Source organism: Sinohyriopsis cumingii, chromosome 1, assembly GCF_028554795.1.
Source record: "Sinohyriopsis cumingii isolate HCF-2022 chromosome 1, ASM2855479v2, whole genome shotgun sequence".
Taxonomy (NCBI): Eukaryota; Metazoa; Mollusca; class Bivalvia; order Unionida; family Unionidae; genus Sinohyriopsis; species Sinohyriopsis cumingii.
In genome coordinates this window covers 25,139,290-25,157,452 of record NC_142961.1, presented here as the reverse complement: position 1 = coordinate 25,157,452, position 18,163 = coordinate 25,139,290, and the positions used below count along the sequence as shown (strand labels likewise).

General features: G+C 33.8%; 1 protein-coding gene across 1 annotated transcript in view; it reads left to right on the top strand.

Annotated features, from left to right (window-relative positions):
• Positions 1–17,459, top strand: part of LOC149806566 (protein FAM135A-like) — a 119,399-nt gene extending 101,940 nt beyond the window's left edge. The window contains exon 20 of the mRNA XM_089954706.1: positions 3,004–17,459. Within this exon, the coding sequence (XP_089810832.1) occupies positions 3,004–3,209 (206 nt within the window). The 3' untranslated portion in view covers positions 3,210–17,459. The remainder of the gene's footprint in view (positions 1–3,003) is intronic.
• Positions 17,460–18,163: the final 704 nt, after the last annotated feature.

The following is an 18,163-nucleotide window of genomic DNA, read 5'->3' as shown; positions in this document are numbered from 1 at the left end:
AAATATCTACTCCTTAATTGCATTTTTTAACCCTTATTTTATTTAATTTATCTTAACCCTGATAATGGATACATGGATATGAGTTTGTAGCATATGATCTGCTGGGTGAATTTGATTAATTACAAAAATGAGAATTACATTATACTCTTAAATTGTCTGTGTTTTAATTAGGCTCATCCTTCTTCCCTTTGTACATATTTAATTTTAATTTCGAAATATCACTGCCTATTTTTTTACATCTGACTCGTATTTAACACCATTCAGGACTCAAAATCACTCATTGGGCCTCCATTAATGCTTTCTCAGCTCCAATAATCTGATTTAACTTTATTTATAACTGTAAATATTAGTCATCATCACTATCACTATCACCAGCAAGTATTTGCCAAATGAAATCATAATGAACCATGCCGGGAATCAGATATTTTGGATTTTCTAGGTAACCTGTATTTAAACACACATTTGAAAAACTGTCTTCGTGAATGGTTTAAACTATGCCACAATTTTGATTGCTGTGCATGTTGCTATAATCAGATTTAGTTTCACAACCATTCATATCGTGGTTAGAGTGTCTGCCGCAGATGCAGTAGGTCGTGGGTTCGATCCCCAGCCAAGTCATACCAAAGACTTTCAAAAATGGTACTAACAGCTGCCTTGCTTGGCGCTCAGCATTAAGAGGTTAGTGTTAGGACTGGTCGGCCTGGTGTCAGGACAATGTGAGTGGGTGGAACATCATCCCACATGTCTGAGGCATGATGCCCCAGTGCTAGACATCACTATAAACTGTTACACTACAGACATCGTAGTGATATGACTGAAAAATTGTTAAAGCTACATTAAAAATCCAAGTCACATCACATTTTTTTATCTTCAGCTTTGTGGGGCATTCTCATGGGAACATAATTATCCGATCTACCCTGTCATCGCCAGAGTTTGCATTAAAGGAATTTGTTATTGTTTTACAAAGTTTGAAGATAAACAGTTGGGAGCAAACAAAGAAAACTGGATAATTTGTTCTCTTTGTTAAGATCAACAAATATTCAAATCCTACCTGATAACATGTACATTCAAATAATATTTGCATGGATACATTTCGTATTCAAGCACACGAGGATCACAAACTCTTCATGGATAAGCTTGATGAAACCAAATTTTATTGCTTGAGACAGGAATTTAATTTGAGTACTTAATGAAATTCTTTAGAGAAATTAGTTTCTGATTTTTTTTTTAATTGGCATCAAAATTGAGTTTAGTTTTGAACTTTGAGGAGTTTTGTGAGTTCTTGGCCTGTTTGTAACTTCTATAAGTATACAAGACAAACTTTGGGTTGAGGAGTTTTGTGACTACCAGGGCTGTTGATAACTTCTATAAGCATAGAAGACAAACTTTGCATTGAGGAGTTTTGTGACTACCAGGCCTGTTAATAACTTCTATAAGCATACAAGACAAACTTTGGGTTGAGGAGTTTTGTGACTACCAAGCCTGTTGATAACTTCTATAAGCATACAAGACAAACTTTGGGTTGAGGAGTTTTGTGACTACCAAGCCTGTTGATAACTTCTATAAGCATACAAGACAAACATTGGGTTGAGGAGTTTTGTGACTACCAAGCCTGTTGATAACTTCTATAAGCATACAAGACAAACTTTGGGTTGAGGAGTTTTGTGACTACCAAGCCTGTTGATAACTTCTATAAGCATACAAGACAAACTTTGGGTTGAGGAGTTTTGTGACTACCAAGCCTGTTGATAACTTCTATAAGCATACAAGACAAACTTTGGGTTGAGGAGTTTTGTGACTACCAAGCCTGTTGATAACTTCTATAAGCATACAAGACAAACTTTGGGTTGAGGAGTTTTGTGACTACCAAGCCTGTTGATAACTTCTATAAGCATACAAGACAAACTTTGGGTTGAGGAGTTTTGTGACTACCAAGCCTGTTGATAACTTCTGTAAGCATACAATACATTATGATGGAACTTCATTAATAGGCCACTTGTTGTGTGTCAGAATAAATGCTGTGCTCTGAGGTCAAGTTCACAGCCAGTTCAAGCAATGAGGTAAAGACTTTTTTGGTTGTTTTCATGGCTGAAAAGTAAAGCTATCAGTCATTTAATTTGCTGTTGTAATCTTCTCTCTTTTTGGTTTTTGTTGGGGATAATTGAGTCATGTATTTCTGAGATTAGTGCTTACTTGCATTTGTGTGCAGTAATTCACATGGTAAATGTTGGAGTAATAAACAATACGTCAGTCAGATAGGTTATCATTTTCTATTTTGCAGTAAAATATGAAGATGCAAAATTTATTGCAGCTTCAGCATTTGACAAACTCTAGATGGTTTACATTGATATTTCAAATGCCGTTTCTGCTATGTTACAGACAAGTTTTTTAATTCTCATTCACTTCGTGAAATGTAAAACTTGTTGCAGGTCCCACGTATATGTATGGAACCAGTCAGAAAAGAATGACACTGCCAGATGGCAACTGATTGCCATTGTTAAACCTTTTAAAACCTATACTATTTTAGTTGCAAACATTACCATAAGAAAAAAATTGTTGTGTAAAGTATTAGCTCATCTCAGGCTTACTATAGTTTCAGGCCTAGAAATATAACATGACCTTTTTGTTGGTTGAAAATTTCAGCATGGGCAGAATGCTGCTAGTTCTCAAGAAAAGGTATATGCAAGACTTTGTTCTTGTTTAGAAAGATTTTCCACAATTATTAAGGAAAAAATGCATACAATTTTTAATCACTTGTGAGCCATCCCAAGATAGATATCCTTATGTAAGCATAATAAGTATTTCTTTTATTTATGAATTTGAATGGAATAGTCTTTTATCCAATTCTTTGTTTTCAGAATTAAATTATGATGTCATAGTTCACATCATCCTGTTCATTATACTGGTACCATAAGTTTGACAAGACTATGTCATTGGAATGGCTTGCATCTTTACAGCTTTCCTAATTTTATTCTCAGTATGCATGATTTTTTTTTCTTTCAGGTTCATTGTATGCAGAAATGGTTGCCAATATTCTAACTCCCATTGTCAACAACCCGCAGTGCAAACTTATACGATATGATGTTTTTCATGCCCTTCCAAGCACAGCCAATACAATCATAGGCAGGGCTGCTCACATTGCAGTGCTGGACTCGGAGATTTTCATTGAAAAGTTTTTTATGGTGACAGGTCTGAAATACTTTAAATGAATATTGGATGTACTTATATGTAGTGTAGCCATGGTTATATGTCGTAATACAAGCAGCCAGTTTTCATGAGGCAGCTTGAGAACAGGAATTTGGCTTTTCTCAAAATCCATGTTCTTGTTAATAAAATGTTCCCATATGTTTTAATAGTAGAACCAGTGTTCAAGGAAACATCGATTTTATCAAGAGATTTTGTATTGAATATTTAGTACTCTGGCTTTCTTTGATATTGTTTTAGTGCCAATAAATTGATTTGTCATGACTGATTACAATATTGTGTAATTACTTGGTAGCCAATGGCTGCAAGCAAAAACATACCCTGATCCATAAATTGGTAGCCATTGGCTGCAAACAAAAATATACCCTGACCCATATATTGGTAGCCTTTGGCTGCAAACAAAAAACATACCCTGACCCATATATTGGTAGCCATTGGCTGCAAACAAAAACATACCCCAACCCATATATTGATAGCCATTGACTGCAAACAAAAAACATACCCCAATCCATATATTGATAGCCATTGACAGCAAACAAAAAACATACCCTGACCCATATATTGGTAGCCATTAGCTGCAAACAAAAACATACCCTGACCTATATATTGGTAGTCATTAGCTGCAAACAAAAACATACCCTGACCTATATATTGGTAGCCATTAGCTGCAAACAAAAACATACCCTGACCTATATATTGGTAGCCATTAGCTGCAAACAAAAGCATACCCTGATCCATATATTGGTACAAGTTTCACATTTGATGACAGCAATTATGAATTTGGTCAGAATTACATCTTCTAACTCCAGTTGGATACATATGTGATGGTACTTAAGTCTAACATAGCAAGTCAGTTTAATTGCATTATTTCAGAATGATGTTTGTCACCATTAAAGCCAATATTTGTGAGTCTTTGCAACTTGTCCATAAGTTAGAATGTTGGGGTATTGTCTTGGATTATTGCTTTTTCGAAAATGGTTAACAAATATCAAGGAACATTAAAAAAGAACGAACAGTCCAGCAGTTTTATCTAAACTTGAATTGTATTTCTGCAGAAAATGGCATCACTTCAGATTATTCATGATATAAAGTGCCATGTTAGCACTCTTCAAATGTTAGTGCCATTGTATTTGTAGACTGAAATTAATATCAGCTCCGAGTTTCAGTGCACCATCATTTGATCCATGCTTTTAGAAAGCAGAAAAGGGTATGCAATAAATACATTACAGCATTCATGTCTTATTTTGAGTTTGGGAGAAAAACTTCATTTTGGTGTGGGATAATGAATATGCCAGCCAGGTGGCCTTGATGTATCAAAGCACCACATCCAGTTTGTTCTTTCCACTAGCTCGGAACAAAGAACATGTAAGTGGTATTTTGTGTGTATATCTCAGCAAGACCAATTATATCATATGTTTGGTGCATATGGCTGATATGTTCCTAAAGTATGTGTGCAAATGCTGTGCAATTTTACTTGCTTATTTTTGTTTTATTGTTTAAAAATCATGCCTGAAGTTTATATGTAGTTTTTCTTTTAGCCAGTGTCTTGCTGTGAAATTTGTCCATATTATCACATTATCATACAGTAAAATGTAGAAATATACGTGTAAAATGTAGAAACATACATGTATGTAAAATATAGAAACATACATGTATGTATGTGATATGCTAATGTATGAAACATATGCAACAATTCTGTACTTTTTTAATTATAAAAACCCACTTTAGACATTTTTTAAATATATTTCAATGGCAGTATAGTACTTATACGTTACTGCATTCGTATGGGAAAATATGAATGAGTTTTTTGGATGGAAATACTGCACGACCTTGGGAGTGAATTTATCCATCTGACAAAAGGAGTTCATATTTTCCCATACAAATACAGTAACCTTTTTATTATATGCTCATTTTCTTATTTTACCTAAGGCTTAATTATATGCAGAAAAATACACTACAAGAAACAAAGTAACTCAATGTATTCCGTATTCCATTTTAAATACACAAGCGCAGATTCATCATTACACAACAACAACTTTATTAATTCGCACATAACTCCGCCCAGATAAATTTGAACCTAGTTGCGCACTAGACATAACTTTCAAAAGAAAATGGTGTTTTGGTCTACTTAAAATTGAAATTTGGGGTCATATTGTGAATGAATGAGCATTACAATAAGTTTTCCATTTGATCTGGAATGAATAGATTTTTGTATTTTTGTTGATTCTTCGAAATCTCATGATTATGGACTGGATTTATCTGTGCCAATTTTACATGATGTACATCAGATTTCAGAAGCATGCCCACATCTGCAAGTGTGTTTCTGTTGTGTCATTCAATGTTTGTAATCATTGTAATCATAATGTGGGAAAAGTATGAAGTCTTTCAATTCCAATTATCAAAAAGATGCTATGGAATATAATGTTTATTTCATTTTGAGTGCAGTAAGGAGGATGTAATTGCACTTGGAATATAGTCGAAATTACAATACAATTTTGAAATGTGTAATCAAGCTTGAGAACCCATGACATGGCTCATGTAATTCAGATTTGCAGAACTAAGAAAGTACATTTTGAGGAAATTCCAGATGTAAAGCTAAGTATATTTTTTGCCATTCTTATCACCAGCTAAAGAAGACAGTTTATGCCTTGTCACTTGCATGTTATTTGTAGGGACCCAGCAATTTTATAAACACAGCCTAATTCAGAAACATTGTATTAAAATAGTTAACGCAGAATGTGGCAAAGCAGCTGGTATGTGGCAATTCACGAAACATCTGCTTTAGCTCATTCAGAAACAAATTTAATCAACCAAAGACATAAAGCGCTTACTATGTGAGTGTACATGATTTGTTTACAAAGTAGTTGTTATCATACAGCCATTGCTGCACATTTCTGATATCACGTTCAGTCGCCTGCTTCATTAAAAGTTTCTTTTGTGAGTCTGTGAATTCATTCACATTGTCAACTTTAGCATTTCTACTTTCAAATGGCTCGACAGTTGGTTTACTTCATCCAGAGATAAATAAAAAAAATTAAAAGTGCTGACATCTGCATCCATTGCTTGTTTACAAATAGAAAGTAATTCCTTTATTCATGTGAGTTCAATATGAAGTGCACACGAGTGCAATATCGTAAAATCTGAACGATTCTGATAATGTAAAGTTAATGGAGAAAAAAATGAGCATATAATAAATGCCCATTTTAAGCTTCTAGAGTAATATTATACCATTGTTTTTTTTTTATCTTTGGTACTGCGGGATCCTGTCAATCAGACTTACTTAACACCACCTTATCTTGTCAGTTAGAGCTACTGCCAGTGGCAGAGCTGCTATTGTTACCTGAGTAATGGCTTAATATTACTTGTCAGAGGTCAGCTTCAACTGGTGGTAGAGCCACCAAATTTTGCCTGAGTGATATCATTATATTACTTGTCAAAGGTCAGTTCCAGCCCATGGTAGAGCCACCATTTGCCTGAGTGATGGCATAATATTACTTGTCAAAGGTCAGTTCGAACCAGTGGTTAGGGCCATCAGTTGTAGCATGAATTATGGCATAATATTACTTGTCAAAGGTCAGTTCCAACCAGTGGTAGAGCTACCAGATGTTCCCTAAATGATGGCATAATATTACTTGTCAAAATCAGTTCTAACCAGTGGTAGGGCCACCAGATGTTGCCTGAGTGATGGCATAATATTACTTGTCAAAGGTCAGTTCCAACCAGTGGTAGAGCCACCAGTTGCCTGAGTGATGGTATAATATTACTTGTCAAAGGTCAGTTCCAACCAGTGGTAGAGCCACCATATGTTGCCCGAGTGATGGCATAATATTACTTGTCAAAGGTCAGTTCCAACCAGTGGTAGAGCCACTAGATGTTGCCTGAGTGATGGCATAATATTACTTGTCAAAGGTCAGTTTGATGGACAATGCATTGACTATAAACTGTACTAAAATAGTTGGAATTTATAGTGACTCAGCATTGTTGTTTTCAAAAGGCATTAATTGGATTAAAATCAGAATCTTGAAGATTGTTTGTTCATTTAAAGGAAATATTAAATAAAGGAATGTGTTGCTAAATTCTTAAGATTTTGTTCAGTTCAGAAAGATTTCTGTTTGAAAAAAAGGTGGTCATTGCTTTGAAAAAGTAGAGGGAAAATATCAGTCATAATTCAGTATTAATTATCTAGTTTCAAGTAATGAGCAGAATTTATTATTATTTTGATACATGTACCATTTTTGTCTTGAATATTTCAAATGTTACTGCAGTGCAGTAGTATATGGATTTGTGACATGTTTTGTTCTTGGTCTTTTGGTATTAATATTTTGCTGTTATATACACCATGTTTAAACTTTTTTGAGATATGTCCCTTTGGCCAATCTTTTTTGACTTGACTGTCATTGCCATACAAGTACTTAGGCATCTCATCAATTTTGTACAGCTACAATGACTCCTATAACTCTTTCAAATGGAGTAATTTCTATCAAGATGTTTAACGGCATTATTTCAGTTCCCAGGTATGATGGACTTTCTTGCATATTCATCTGCCAACTTTAGGTAAGTTAACAAATCTTAACGTAACATTTTTTTTATAAAGTTTTAAGAATAAGGTAAGAGAATCATATTTGGTATAATATTTATAGCAATATGGTTACATGCACTATTTTTAATATCAATTAAGAATTCATAATAAACCATCTTTTATGGGCAGTTGTATGGAAGTTTTCAGAGTTACAATGCAGGGTAGGAGTTTAGAAGTAGTAACAACAAATTAAGTGTCTACTCTTTCTTTTGCTGAATTATTTTTGTTGTTGTTGTTGTTGTTGTTTGCTTTGATTTTCTTGCCAATCTTGATAGAGTAAGACACATTTTACACCATACTGTTAAGATGTCAGAAATCCAGATTTTGAAGTGTCAGCTGTTTTCTTCCTAGTTTGAACTTCTTGGTACTAAATCTTCATCTTGACAAACTTCATCATGCTTAGGCTGTTGTGTGTAGTTCTTGCATATTGACCACCTATGCAGTTAGGAGTGGAGTGTATTTAATGTAACTAACAAAATCAGCAGCTTTACAGTTGAGATGTCTTCTTGAATGATAGTGCGTGAGTGGCAAATATTCAAAGGGTATCTGTTACTCATATCTCTGTACTTATTACCTCATACTTAAATTTATCATTCCATTTTCATTGATCATTGTTATTTAATAGCTTTTCTGTATATGTAGTTTGTATTCAGTCCACTTGAAAAAGTTGAAGATTAAAATAAATGTTATTGCACAGTATCATTAATGTATATTTGTATTTGATTCATAAAATAATTTATATAGGTTATTAGATACTGTTGTTTTTGTAACAAACTGGTGGTTTTGTTCCGATTCTTCAGAGCTTGTTTGTTATGCACTTTATAATTAACTGACAAGTTCCACCCACCACAGAATTATATCCAGTGAAAATATTCCCTTATGTCCTTTGGATTGACTCAAAATTAGCAGCAATCCCATGCAAGTAAAGCCAGCTTAATCTTATCCCATGGAGAACAAAATAAAAAATTATATATAATGGTTGGTTACAAATGTGAAAGTTTCAAAGCATATTGTACATATTTTTATTTTAAAGGAGGATTCCGGAAAATAAATTCAGTGATGATGTCAATAAATGGTCACAAGCTATTCAGGATGTAGAGATGAAAATTCTGGTAATAGAATAAATTTATGGTAACTTTTAGAATAAAATGGATGAATTATGTACAGTGTATCAGTCCAAACTGGAGAAATCCATTGCAGCAGTTTTTCTAAATTTTAAAAAGAACCTGAACTTAGTGTAATTACATGCATTCATTAAAAACATCTTTCATGAGTTAATCTCTTGGCTGGATTAGTTCTTAACAGTTCTTTAGTATCTTGTCTGTCCATGTATTTTACATTTCTGTTTTTAATTACTTTAAATGTTTGTAGTGGGGAAATGTATTTCTAATGTTATTCTTTAAACAAGAAAATTAGTCTTTGAGATTATTCCACAGTTTAAAGGAAAAAAGTATTTTCATCTCATTCAATGTATAATACTTTGGGGAAAATAAAAATTTGAGGAGAGACCCTGATTAACAAAATGGTCTTTTTTTGACAAATTCATGCACTTGAAGGCAGATGAATTTTTGTGTTTTCAGCATACACCACTCCCTCGATAACTTGCGCCCTGATAACTCGTGAACCCGCTTTTAACACAGTGTCAGGTGTGGATCCCATTTTTTAAACCCAAAAATACCCCAAAAATATATCCCTGTTTGTTGAACTTGAAGAAAATCGCAATCAAAAGTGGTAACAGAAACTTTGGTGTATTGCTCGTTTTATTGATGAAAACGGTAGATAGGACCTGGAAATTTTAATTAACACAATGAAATATCAAATTTAAAAATAGCTCATACAATTGTTTACATTTTCTTTCCAAACGACATTCCTAGTACACTGCAATTAACGATATGTAAAAAAATTTTGATCAATGAAAATGTCACTTATGCCGAGTGGAGGCAGTACTTTAATAAATAAATACAAATTAAATAATTTTTTTGTCAATTGAAATTTGTGTTCTAGTTCCTTCTTTTAGTTCCTTTTAAGTGTAATTGTCATAAATGCAATGTGTCCTCTTGTAATTAAACGTAAAATGTGTCAATCTACTGTAACAGCTATGTCCGCGAGCATTTCTCTGAGAACCTAATTAAGTGCCAACCGTGTTTAGATAACTGAATTGCAGAAGTATTTGTTGTATTCTTGCACTGAATTAAAAGCTGGTCTCTAGCAGCCTCAGTCGTATGTCGGGTGAACTCACTTCATTTGATCAACTGAACACTAATAAACGTTATTATGTATGTAACAAAAACTAACTTAAATTAGCCAATTCTTTCTTAACTGTGATCAAAGATAACAAGGCAGCCAAGCGAAAGGAATACTTCGTAAAATATCGAACATGATTTCACAGATAGGGACCATTGTGGGCAAGCGAGGTTCAGAGAATTCTTGAACTGGCATTTAGAGATATCCTCAGGGATGATAAGAACAGAGGCGTAGCTGGGGGGGGCAGGGGGAGTACATATGTCCCCGGGCGCCAAGGTACAGGGGCGCCAAAATGAGGCTTACAACATTACATTATAATAAGTAAACAAGGATAATATTCAAAAATGTGATTAAACGGGGAGGGGGCTGAGGCGCCAATTTTATAGTTCGTCCCCGGGCACAAAATATCATAGCTACACCTCTGGATAAGAAATTTCATTATTACTTCCAATGAAATCATGACATTAACACTGTACTAATTGAACAATAAAAAATTGAGTTTCGACGTAGACGTGTCATGAAATAAATGTCGCATGTTTTTTGAGAAAAAAAAGAATCTTGTTTGGTAGTGTATCAAGTTAGTCTAGTTCCCAAATTATGGTCTACCGATTTGGCAAGATACTATTAAACACCAGTACAGGAACCAGACTCATCAAGAAAACAAAAAGCAGTGATGTAATACACAGATTTTTCGTGTACACATGATGGTTGTTCAAACCAGCAGGAACGATCTTTCATATGTTGGATAATTTGGAAAAAAATGTTATTTAAACTGGATAACAAACAACATCATTAGAAAAAGCGCATTTTTAAAAATTATTATTGATGTGATTGTAAAATGAGGATTCAGTCATTAAACAGCCCAGTTCCCTAACGCCGATCTTCCCCTTCCCTCCGGTTTTCTTGATGTTAAAGCAATTTTTTTTTCAATTTTTGGAGGTCTCTCGGTAACTCGCGCCTCGCTTATAGTACGGTCTGTTTGTGGACCCCATTGTGCGCGAGTTATTGAGGGAGAGGTGATACTTGCATGGTTAAACTTTAAATAAATTTTGGGAATACTCAAGTAATGTTGGCATTTTTTAAATTTGTGTACAACAGGTGAATTTAATTGATTCTGATATAGAACTAATAGTTCTTATTTGAAGAAATTATGATGCAATGCTTTTCATTTTCTAGCAAAATTCTATCTGGTACAGGGGTCACTTTACATTTACATTGAACACAGAATTAAAGTTTTTGGTTTTGCCTTTCAAATCCTGATGTACAGAGTCAAGTACTTTGTCATTGCAGGTTAGTAATTTATATATATAGTACACATTTTTTTGTCTCTGAACTGGGTCACAATTGACTAGTTTTCAGTTTTATTATCTAATTAATACCTGTGAATAGTCTTTAACCTCTTGTGGTTGTGATATTTTTATTTATATAGGGTATTATTAGCATCAGCATTCTTGGCTTTACTGTATCTATTATATTTATGGGTAATTTTCTTCGTCTGTAATATATCTGCTTTATAAATAATTTTGGGTGAAGGAAAACTAACAAAAATTGTTTAAGTTTATCTGGCCATAAGGCAACATGAGCTTATCGTATGACCCTGTGTCCATTAACAGTTTGGTTCTTACCACTCAGAAGGCCAGATTTCTGAGCCAAGTATGATCAGAGTCAGAAGACATAATCTGGGTTTGTATCATCACGATCTCAGAGGATTCAGTTATGAGTGTGTTACATGCATATTAATGAGGTGATCTTGCATTTGATTGGCTGAGCTTACTCCACTCTGGAAGCAATATTATTGGTCTGATTTTGATCAAACTTGAAATGGGGGCTTATATCACCAAAATTTTAGATGAGTGAGATCTATGTGTATTAATGAAGTAATTTTGCAATATTTGGCTGGGCTTGTTCAAGTCACATTTTTCATCTGATTTGATAAGACTTGGCTGATAGGTTTATATCAAGATCTTACACAAGTTCAGTAATGAGCAAGATCCATGCATGTTAATGAGATGTGAGCTTGCATATGATTGGCTAAGTTTTTTATCTCTTTAGATCTCAAGACTGTGTTGCTTGTCCACCTTTAATGATATTTAGCAATACATGTAGGTTAATGTCAAGATTGGATGAGTATGATTGTGCACATTATGTCTTTATCTTTGGAAAGAATTTCATCAGATTATAGAAAAGTAGGTCAGATGTATGTTATGTTTTGTTTGGGAGGTGTTTTACAGATGGTTGTGTTCTTACAATATTGTTTAGGTCTTTTGAGTGAAAGAGTTGACTTATAAGTTATGTAAACCAAATGGGCCTCATGTTTTATAAAGTGTCCATTTTGTTTTGAGTCTCAGAGCTCTGCCAATATGGCTATGTGAGAAAGCTTGCCAGTAGTTCCCTGTAGGTCTGTGGTTCTCATATGGGTTTTCCAAGGTTCTTCCTCCATCATTATATTGGCCATCATATATAGCTTAACATGTGCTGAAAAATGGCATTAACCTCAATCAACAGCAACAACAGATCTCATTTGTTGGGAACTCTGACATTACACTACATCTGCTTTCTATCACCAGTATGTCAGATCCATTCTACAATCACATTGCTGGGAACAGTGTGAATTATCCAGTAGTTTCTCTCTCATCATCAGTATGTCAGACCCATTCTACAATTGCATTGCTGGGAACAGTGTGACATTATCCTATTTCTTCTTCACTTTCACATTTTTTTTCACAGTCACAGTGTCATTATTCTGTATCTTCTCTCAGTCACCAGTACATAAGATTAATTCTACAATCACATTTGTGGCAACAGTGTGACATCATTCTAAATTTTTCTGTTACCAGCATGTCAGTTGCAGTAGTAGAATATAATTTTATAATTGGGAATTATAAATTCACAATAAAAAGTGTGATTACTTCAGTATATTGCATATTTACTTTGAATCCTGTTTCAGATTTCTTTTCGCTAGATATTAGATTGCTCTTGAACTGATTCTTTCTTGCACAGAGTTGTGCTTGTTTTAATGGAATAAATATTCTCTCAGTTATGAAATTATGAACAAGAACTGTTCTTTGGTTTAGGATATGAGATACAGATGTGTACAAAAAGAGAGAGAAATATGTCATCACTTCCAATGTTGACCTACTAGCCTGTAAAATATGATCCCGGGAAATAGTCTTCATTTGTAACTTTTTACTCTTTTCTTTTTCTGTGGAAAAATTGGACTAATTATTAAATTCACTTGCTCAACAGTGATGCTTTATTGTACAGGGTTGCCCTCGCTATGAGTGAATATATAAAATATATACTGTACCATATTAATTAGACATTTATTGTTGCTGTGAAAATTGGCTCCTGTTGCTCAACTTTTTAAATACATAGCTTGAGTTTGGAAGCCTCCAGTCTGGAAATTGTAAACATTCTCTAACTTAAATACTTTCCTCATTAAATTTAGAATTACAATATTTTGAGGGGAAATTTTCTAACTTTGGAACCTCTACTAACATGTTAAATTTTAAGTCCATGGATGCCATCTGATGTCAGTTTTAAATTGAGCTTCATTTTCAGAAGTTATGAAAACATTGGGCTTGGGCTAATGGCTATGCAAGGCTTGGACTAATGGATGTGCAGGGCTTGGGTTAATGGATGTGCAGGGCTTGGACTAAATGTATATGCAGGGTAAAATTCTATGACTACTGGAATCTTTTCTGCTTAGGATGATTTACAGCAGGATGGAAATAAGATGAATTAAGGAGTCTAGACTACATAAGTTTTTATTACATACATCCACCCTATAAAAACAATTGTGACAGAGAGCCAAATTTTAAAGTATTACAGACTTTATGGGCTGGAAATATAATTTTTTGTTTTACTGCAAAATATATTTTTTTTACATGATATTTATATATATATATAAAAAATTAGTTTCATTTGGAAGTACATTTAACATATATCTAGTTTAAGCCAGATTCATAAATTCCAGCACCAGAGTTTCTGTGAGTTAGAATTATTTTACATTTCATTGTCTGCAACTACAGAATGTAAATGGTGAAACTTGTGAATGAGTATCATCTGTTTGTCTCAACATTTATTTTATTAGCTTCTGTTTGGTTTTGCATGGCATATTTTGGTGTAAAAGTCATCAAATTTTCCAAACAGGTTTACCAGTTGAAATTAAATGTACCAGATTTTAAGTGTTTCTAAGGTTTGGACATCAGGGTCTTTGTTAATGTAATAATACTCTATTTAGGGCAATGAAAACAATGTCATACACATATTCATCTTTGTTCTCAGTAGTCTTAGAGCTTGTACCTTATTTTGCAATAATGTTTGACTGTAGTGTTTGCTAGTTTTCACTTGTTGCATATTTCACGTGTAATTACATACTGTTTTTCAGACTTAATTTGTTTTTCCATCTGTGAGTTCCTTCTCTCGACCATTGTTGATGCACTTCACGTTTAAAATAAATGTCAACAAGATGCATGTTTCTGCATGAAAAATGCCATATGAAATATTAAAGGTGTGTTACTTGTAAGTTATCTTGAAATCATTGTCATTTCTGTGATAGTTCACATTTAAATCCTCTACCTCTAGTGTGGTTAGTATTAATTTTATCCACAGACATGTTTACATTATTTGTTGAGGATTTATTGATTGTTATTGTCTGGAAGTTTAATCTATATTAAACTTTTTCAAAATTTTTGAAGCAAAAAATGGAACCAGAGGAGCTTATGGGATGATCTGTTGTCCATTGTATCCGTTAGAACAAATTTGTTATCACTACTTCTCCTAAGCAACTTGGAGGATTGCTATGAAACTTGACACATATTTATCCCTTCGTCTAGTTGGTATTAAATGAAAACACTGCTGCTCAAACATCCATTATGGCTACTATGGCAGCCATCTTTAAAAACTTTTAATTACTACTCCTGAAAGGATGGTCACATCAGCATGGAGTTTTCACTAAAGGATTTCTTGTGATGTCTAGTTGGTCTTAAATGAAAATGGTGCCAGTCTGATGTCCAATATGGCAGAGAAAGCAGCACTCTTGAAAATATTGTTATTGCTACTCTTTGAATGAAAGGTCATATCAGATTTGGCTTTCACTAGAAGACTTCTGATGATGTTATGGTCCTTAATGAAAATGGTGCTAATCTGAGTATAATTTTGATCACTACTGCAGCCATCCTGAAAATGTTGTTATCCATCTTCATAATCATTTTATTGCTACCTTTTATACATGTGGGGTCATATCAACATGGGGTTTTCAGTAAAAGACTTCTTATGATGTCTAGCTGGTTCTTGAAATCTTGTTATTGCTTTTCCTTTTCCTTTTGAATGGATGATCAAATCAACATAAGGTTTTCACAGTTCTAGGACTTACAATCATATCTAGTCAGTCCTGAATGAAACTAGTACTGAGCTCACCTCCAATTTGGCAATATCTTGAAAATATTTTTAAAGATACTCTCACAACAGGGATGGTCATATCATCAAAGGACTGTCACTAAGACTTCCCATTTTGTCGAGTTGATCCTAAATAAAAATATTGCTGATCTTGTATCCAATATGGCTGCCATGGGAGCCAACCTTAAAATCTTGTCGCAACTCAACTGGAACAGAAAGTCATACTGACATGGGATTTTCACCAGAAGATTTCTTACGATGTCTATTTGGTCTGAAATGATAATGAAATACAATATTGTTGTCCCACAGTGGCCATCTTGATACTCTTGTTATCGCATGTCTTCATGAATGGATGGTCATATCAACATGAGGTTTTCAGTAAAAGACTTCTTTGATGAACTTAAATGAAAATGATGCCTATCTAATATCTAATATGGCCACCATGGCAGCCATCTTAAAATCCTGAATGGAAGGTCATATTCTGCAAAGATCATTTACTCTGCTCTTCCCAAAATGGATGGGTATATCAATATGGGGTTTTCATCTAGAGACATCTTATGATCATCATGGCATAGGGTTTTCACCAAAAACACTTCTAATAATGCTTGGACTTAAATGAGTATGGTGCCAACTTGACATCTAATATATGCACTACAGCTGCTAATTTGAGAATGTTATTTCAGAATAATATCAGAGATAGTTCCAACATTCTACAATTAAAAGGTAGAAATGGTCTTATCTTGAATTCTTGGAAATTCTTTCACCAAGTAGAATTCCAGTCCAATTGAGGGACTCTTGTATTGAAAATCTGAGGACAGATTGATAAATGGAGGGCTGTGCAGTGTTTAAAGAATCGGGGAGTTTTACAAAAGCACAAATATTGAATATGAGTAGGGCACAAAAAATTGGAAACTAATGAATCTTGAGGCCTTGATTTGGAAAATGCATAGAAAGTTCTGGAAGAAATAAGGAATACCAACCAGTAGATTGCATTTAGGAATAGAAAGTTCATGTGGAAGAGATAAGGAATAACAACCAGGAGATTGCATTTAGGGATAGAAAGTTCATGTGGAAGAGATAAGGAATACCAACCAGTAGATTGTATTTAGAATGAAAATCTCCAGTAAATAGAAAAATATTGTCCCACATTGCAGTATTAAGGGAAATGGAATTGATTATTCCAGTAGAAATGTGCACAGTGGCTCACAGAAATAGACAGGTGTTTATGAAGGACCATGATGATTTTTTTAACAAAATGTGTGATCACCTAAGTATCAGATATATAGTGAAAGTGTTTAAAGAAAATATCCATTGAAGGTAATATATGTATGCATTTTGGAAAGACAGATGGAACTTTGAAATGATACTGAATAGCTATATTCTGATAATTAGCTTAGATGAGAAAGACAGCCTGGAAAAAAGATCAAATGTAGACAAAGGAAAAACAACAAAGCACTGAACAATAAATTTTATAACGTTTTTTTTCTGTTAATTAAAAAGGGAGATGGAGCTAAGATCTGTTTTCTCATGTATCTAAAGAATATTCAACATTCTTTCTTATGAGGGGCATTAAACAATATTTTGTCACCACCTTCAATAGAAACAATTATGTTCAGGATCTTATATTTGCCACTCCCAACATTTATACATGGGCCTGTGATGATAATAATTTGTTTGTAAAATCCCAGATAATCTGCATCTTCATGCAGCTTCAACACAGTAAATATTCTGGTCAAAGATTGCAAAAACGTGTATTACATAATTTGATGAAATTGAGTATAAACAAGTAGTTAATCCTTTTATAATTAGTTGTCATTTGTTTCCCAAACATCAGTACTTTGCATCATTCCCATATTTGTGTATTGTTTTATTCCTAAGTAAATGTCTACTATATGCATATGGTATAATTCCATAGTAAAACTGGTGTTATGAAATCTGTTACTTGCTTATTCCATCCATGTAATTTGCCATATCCATTTTTTTTTTTTTGAAATTTCAGCACAGACATTATTAAACTTGTATTCCATTTTAAGTGACTTGTGTATTTTTAGTTCTATTGGTTATAGGCCATAGAGCCTATGGGATGCCTGTTGCTTGTCCATTCATCCATTAGCACAAGTTTGTTAATGCTGCTCCTAATAACTACTTGCAGATTCACCATTAAACTCTACACACACATTCACCTCATGATTTAGTTGCTCCTTAAATGAGAAAAGTGCAGTATCCAATATGGCCACTACAGTAGCAGTCTTGAAAATGACTACTCCAGAATGGATGATCATATCAACATGGGATTTTATCTAAATGACTTCTTGTTTAATTGGTGACTTAAGTGACTGCTGCCTGTGTGACATCCAATATGGTCACTACAATTGCCATCTTGAGAATCTCGTTATTACTATTCATACTGTTATTTGCTACTCATGATGAACGGATGGTCACTTCAACATGTGGTTTTCACTTAAAGACCTCTTATATGGTCTTAAATTAAAACGGTACAAATCTGTCCAATATGGCCCCATGGTATCCATCTTGAAAATCTTTTTATCACTACTCCTTGAATGGTTCTATCAACATGAGGTTTTCACTAAAGACTTCTCATGATGTCAAAATGGTCCTAAATTAAAAAGATACAAAATATGTCCAATATGGCAGCCATCTTGAAAATATTTTTATCACTACTCCCATGGTCATATCAACATGTTTTCACTAAAGACTTCTTATAATGTTTAGCTG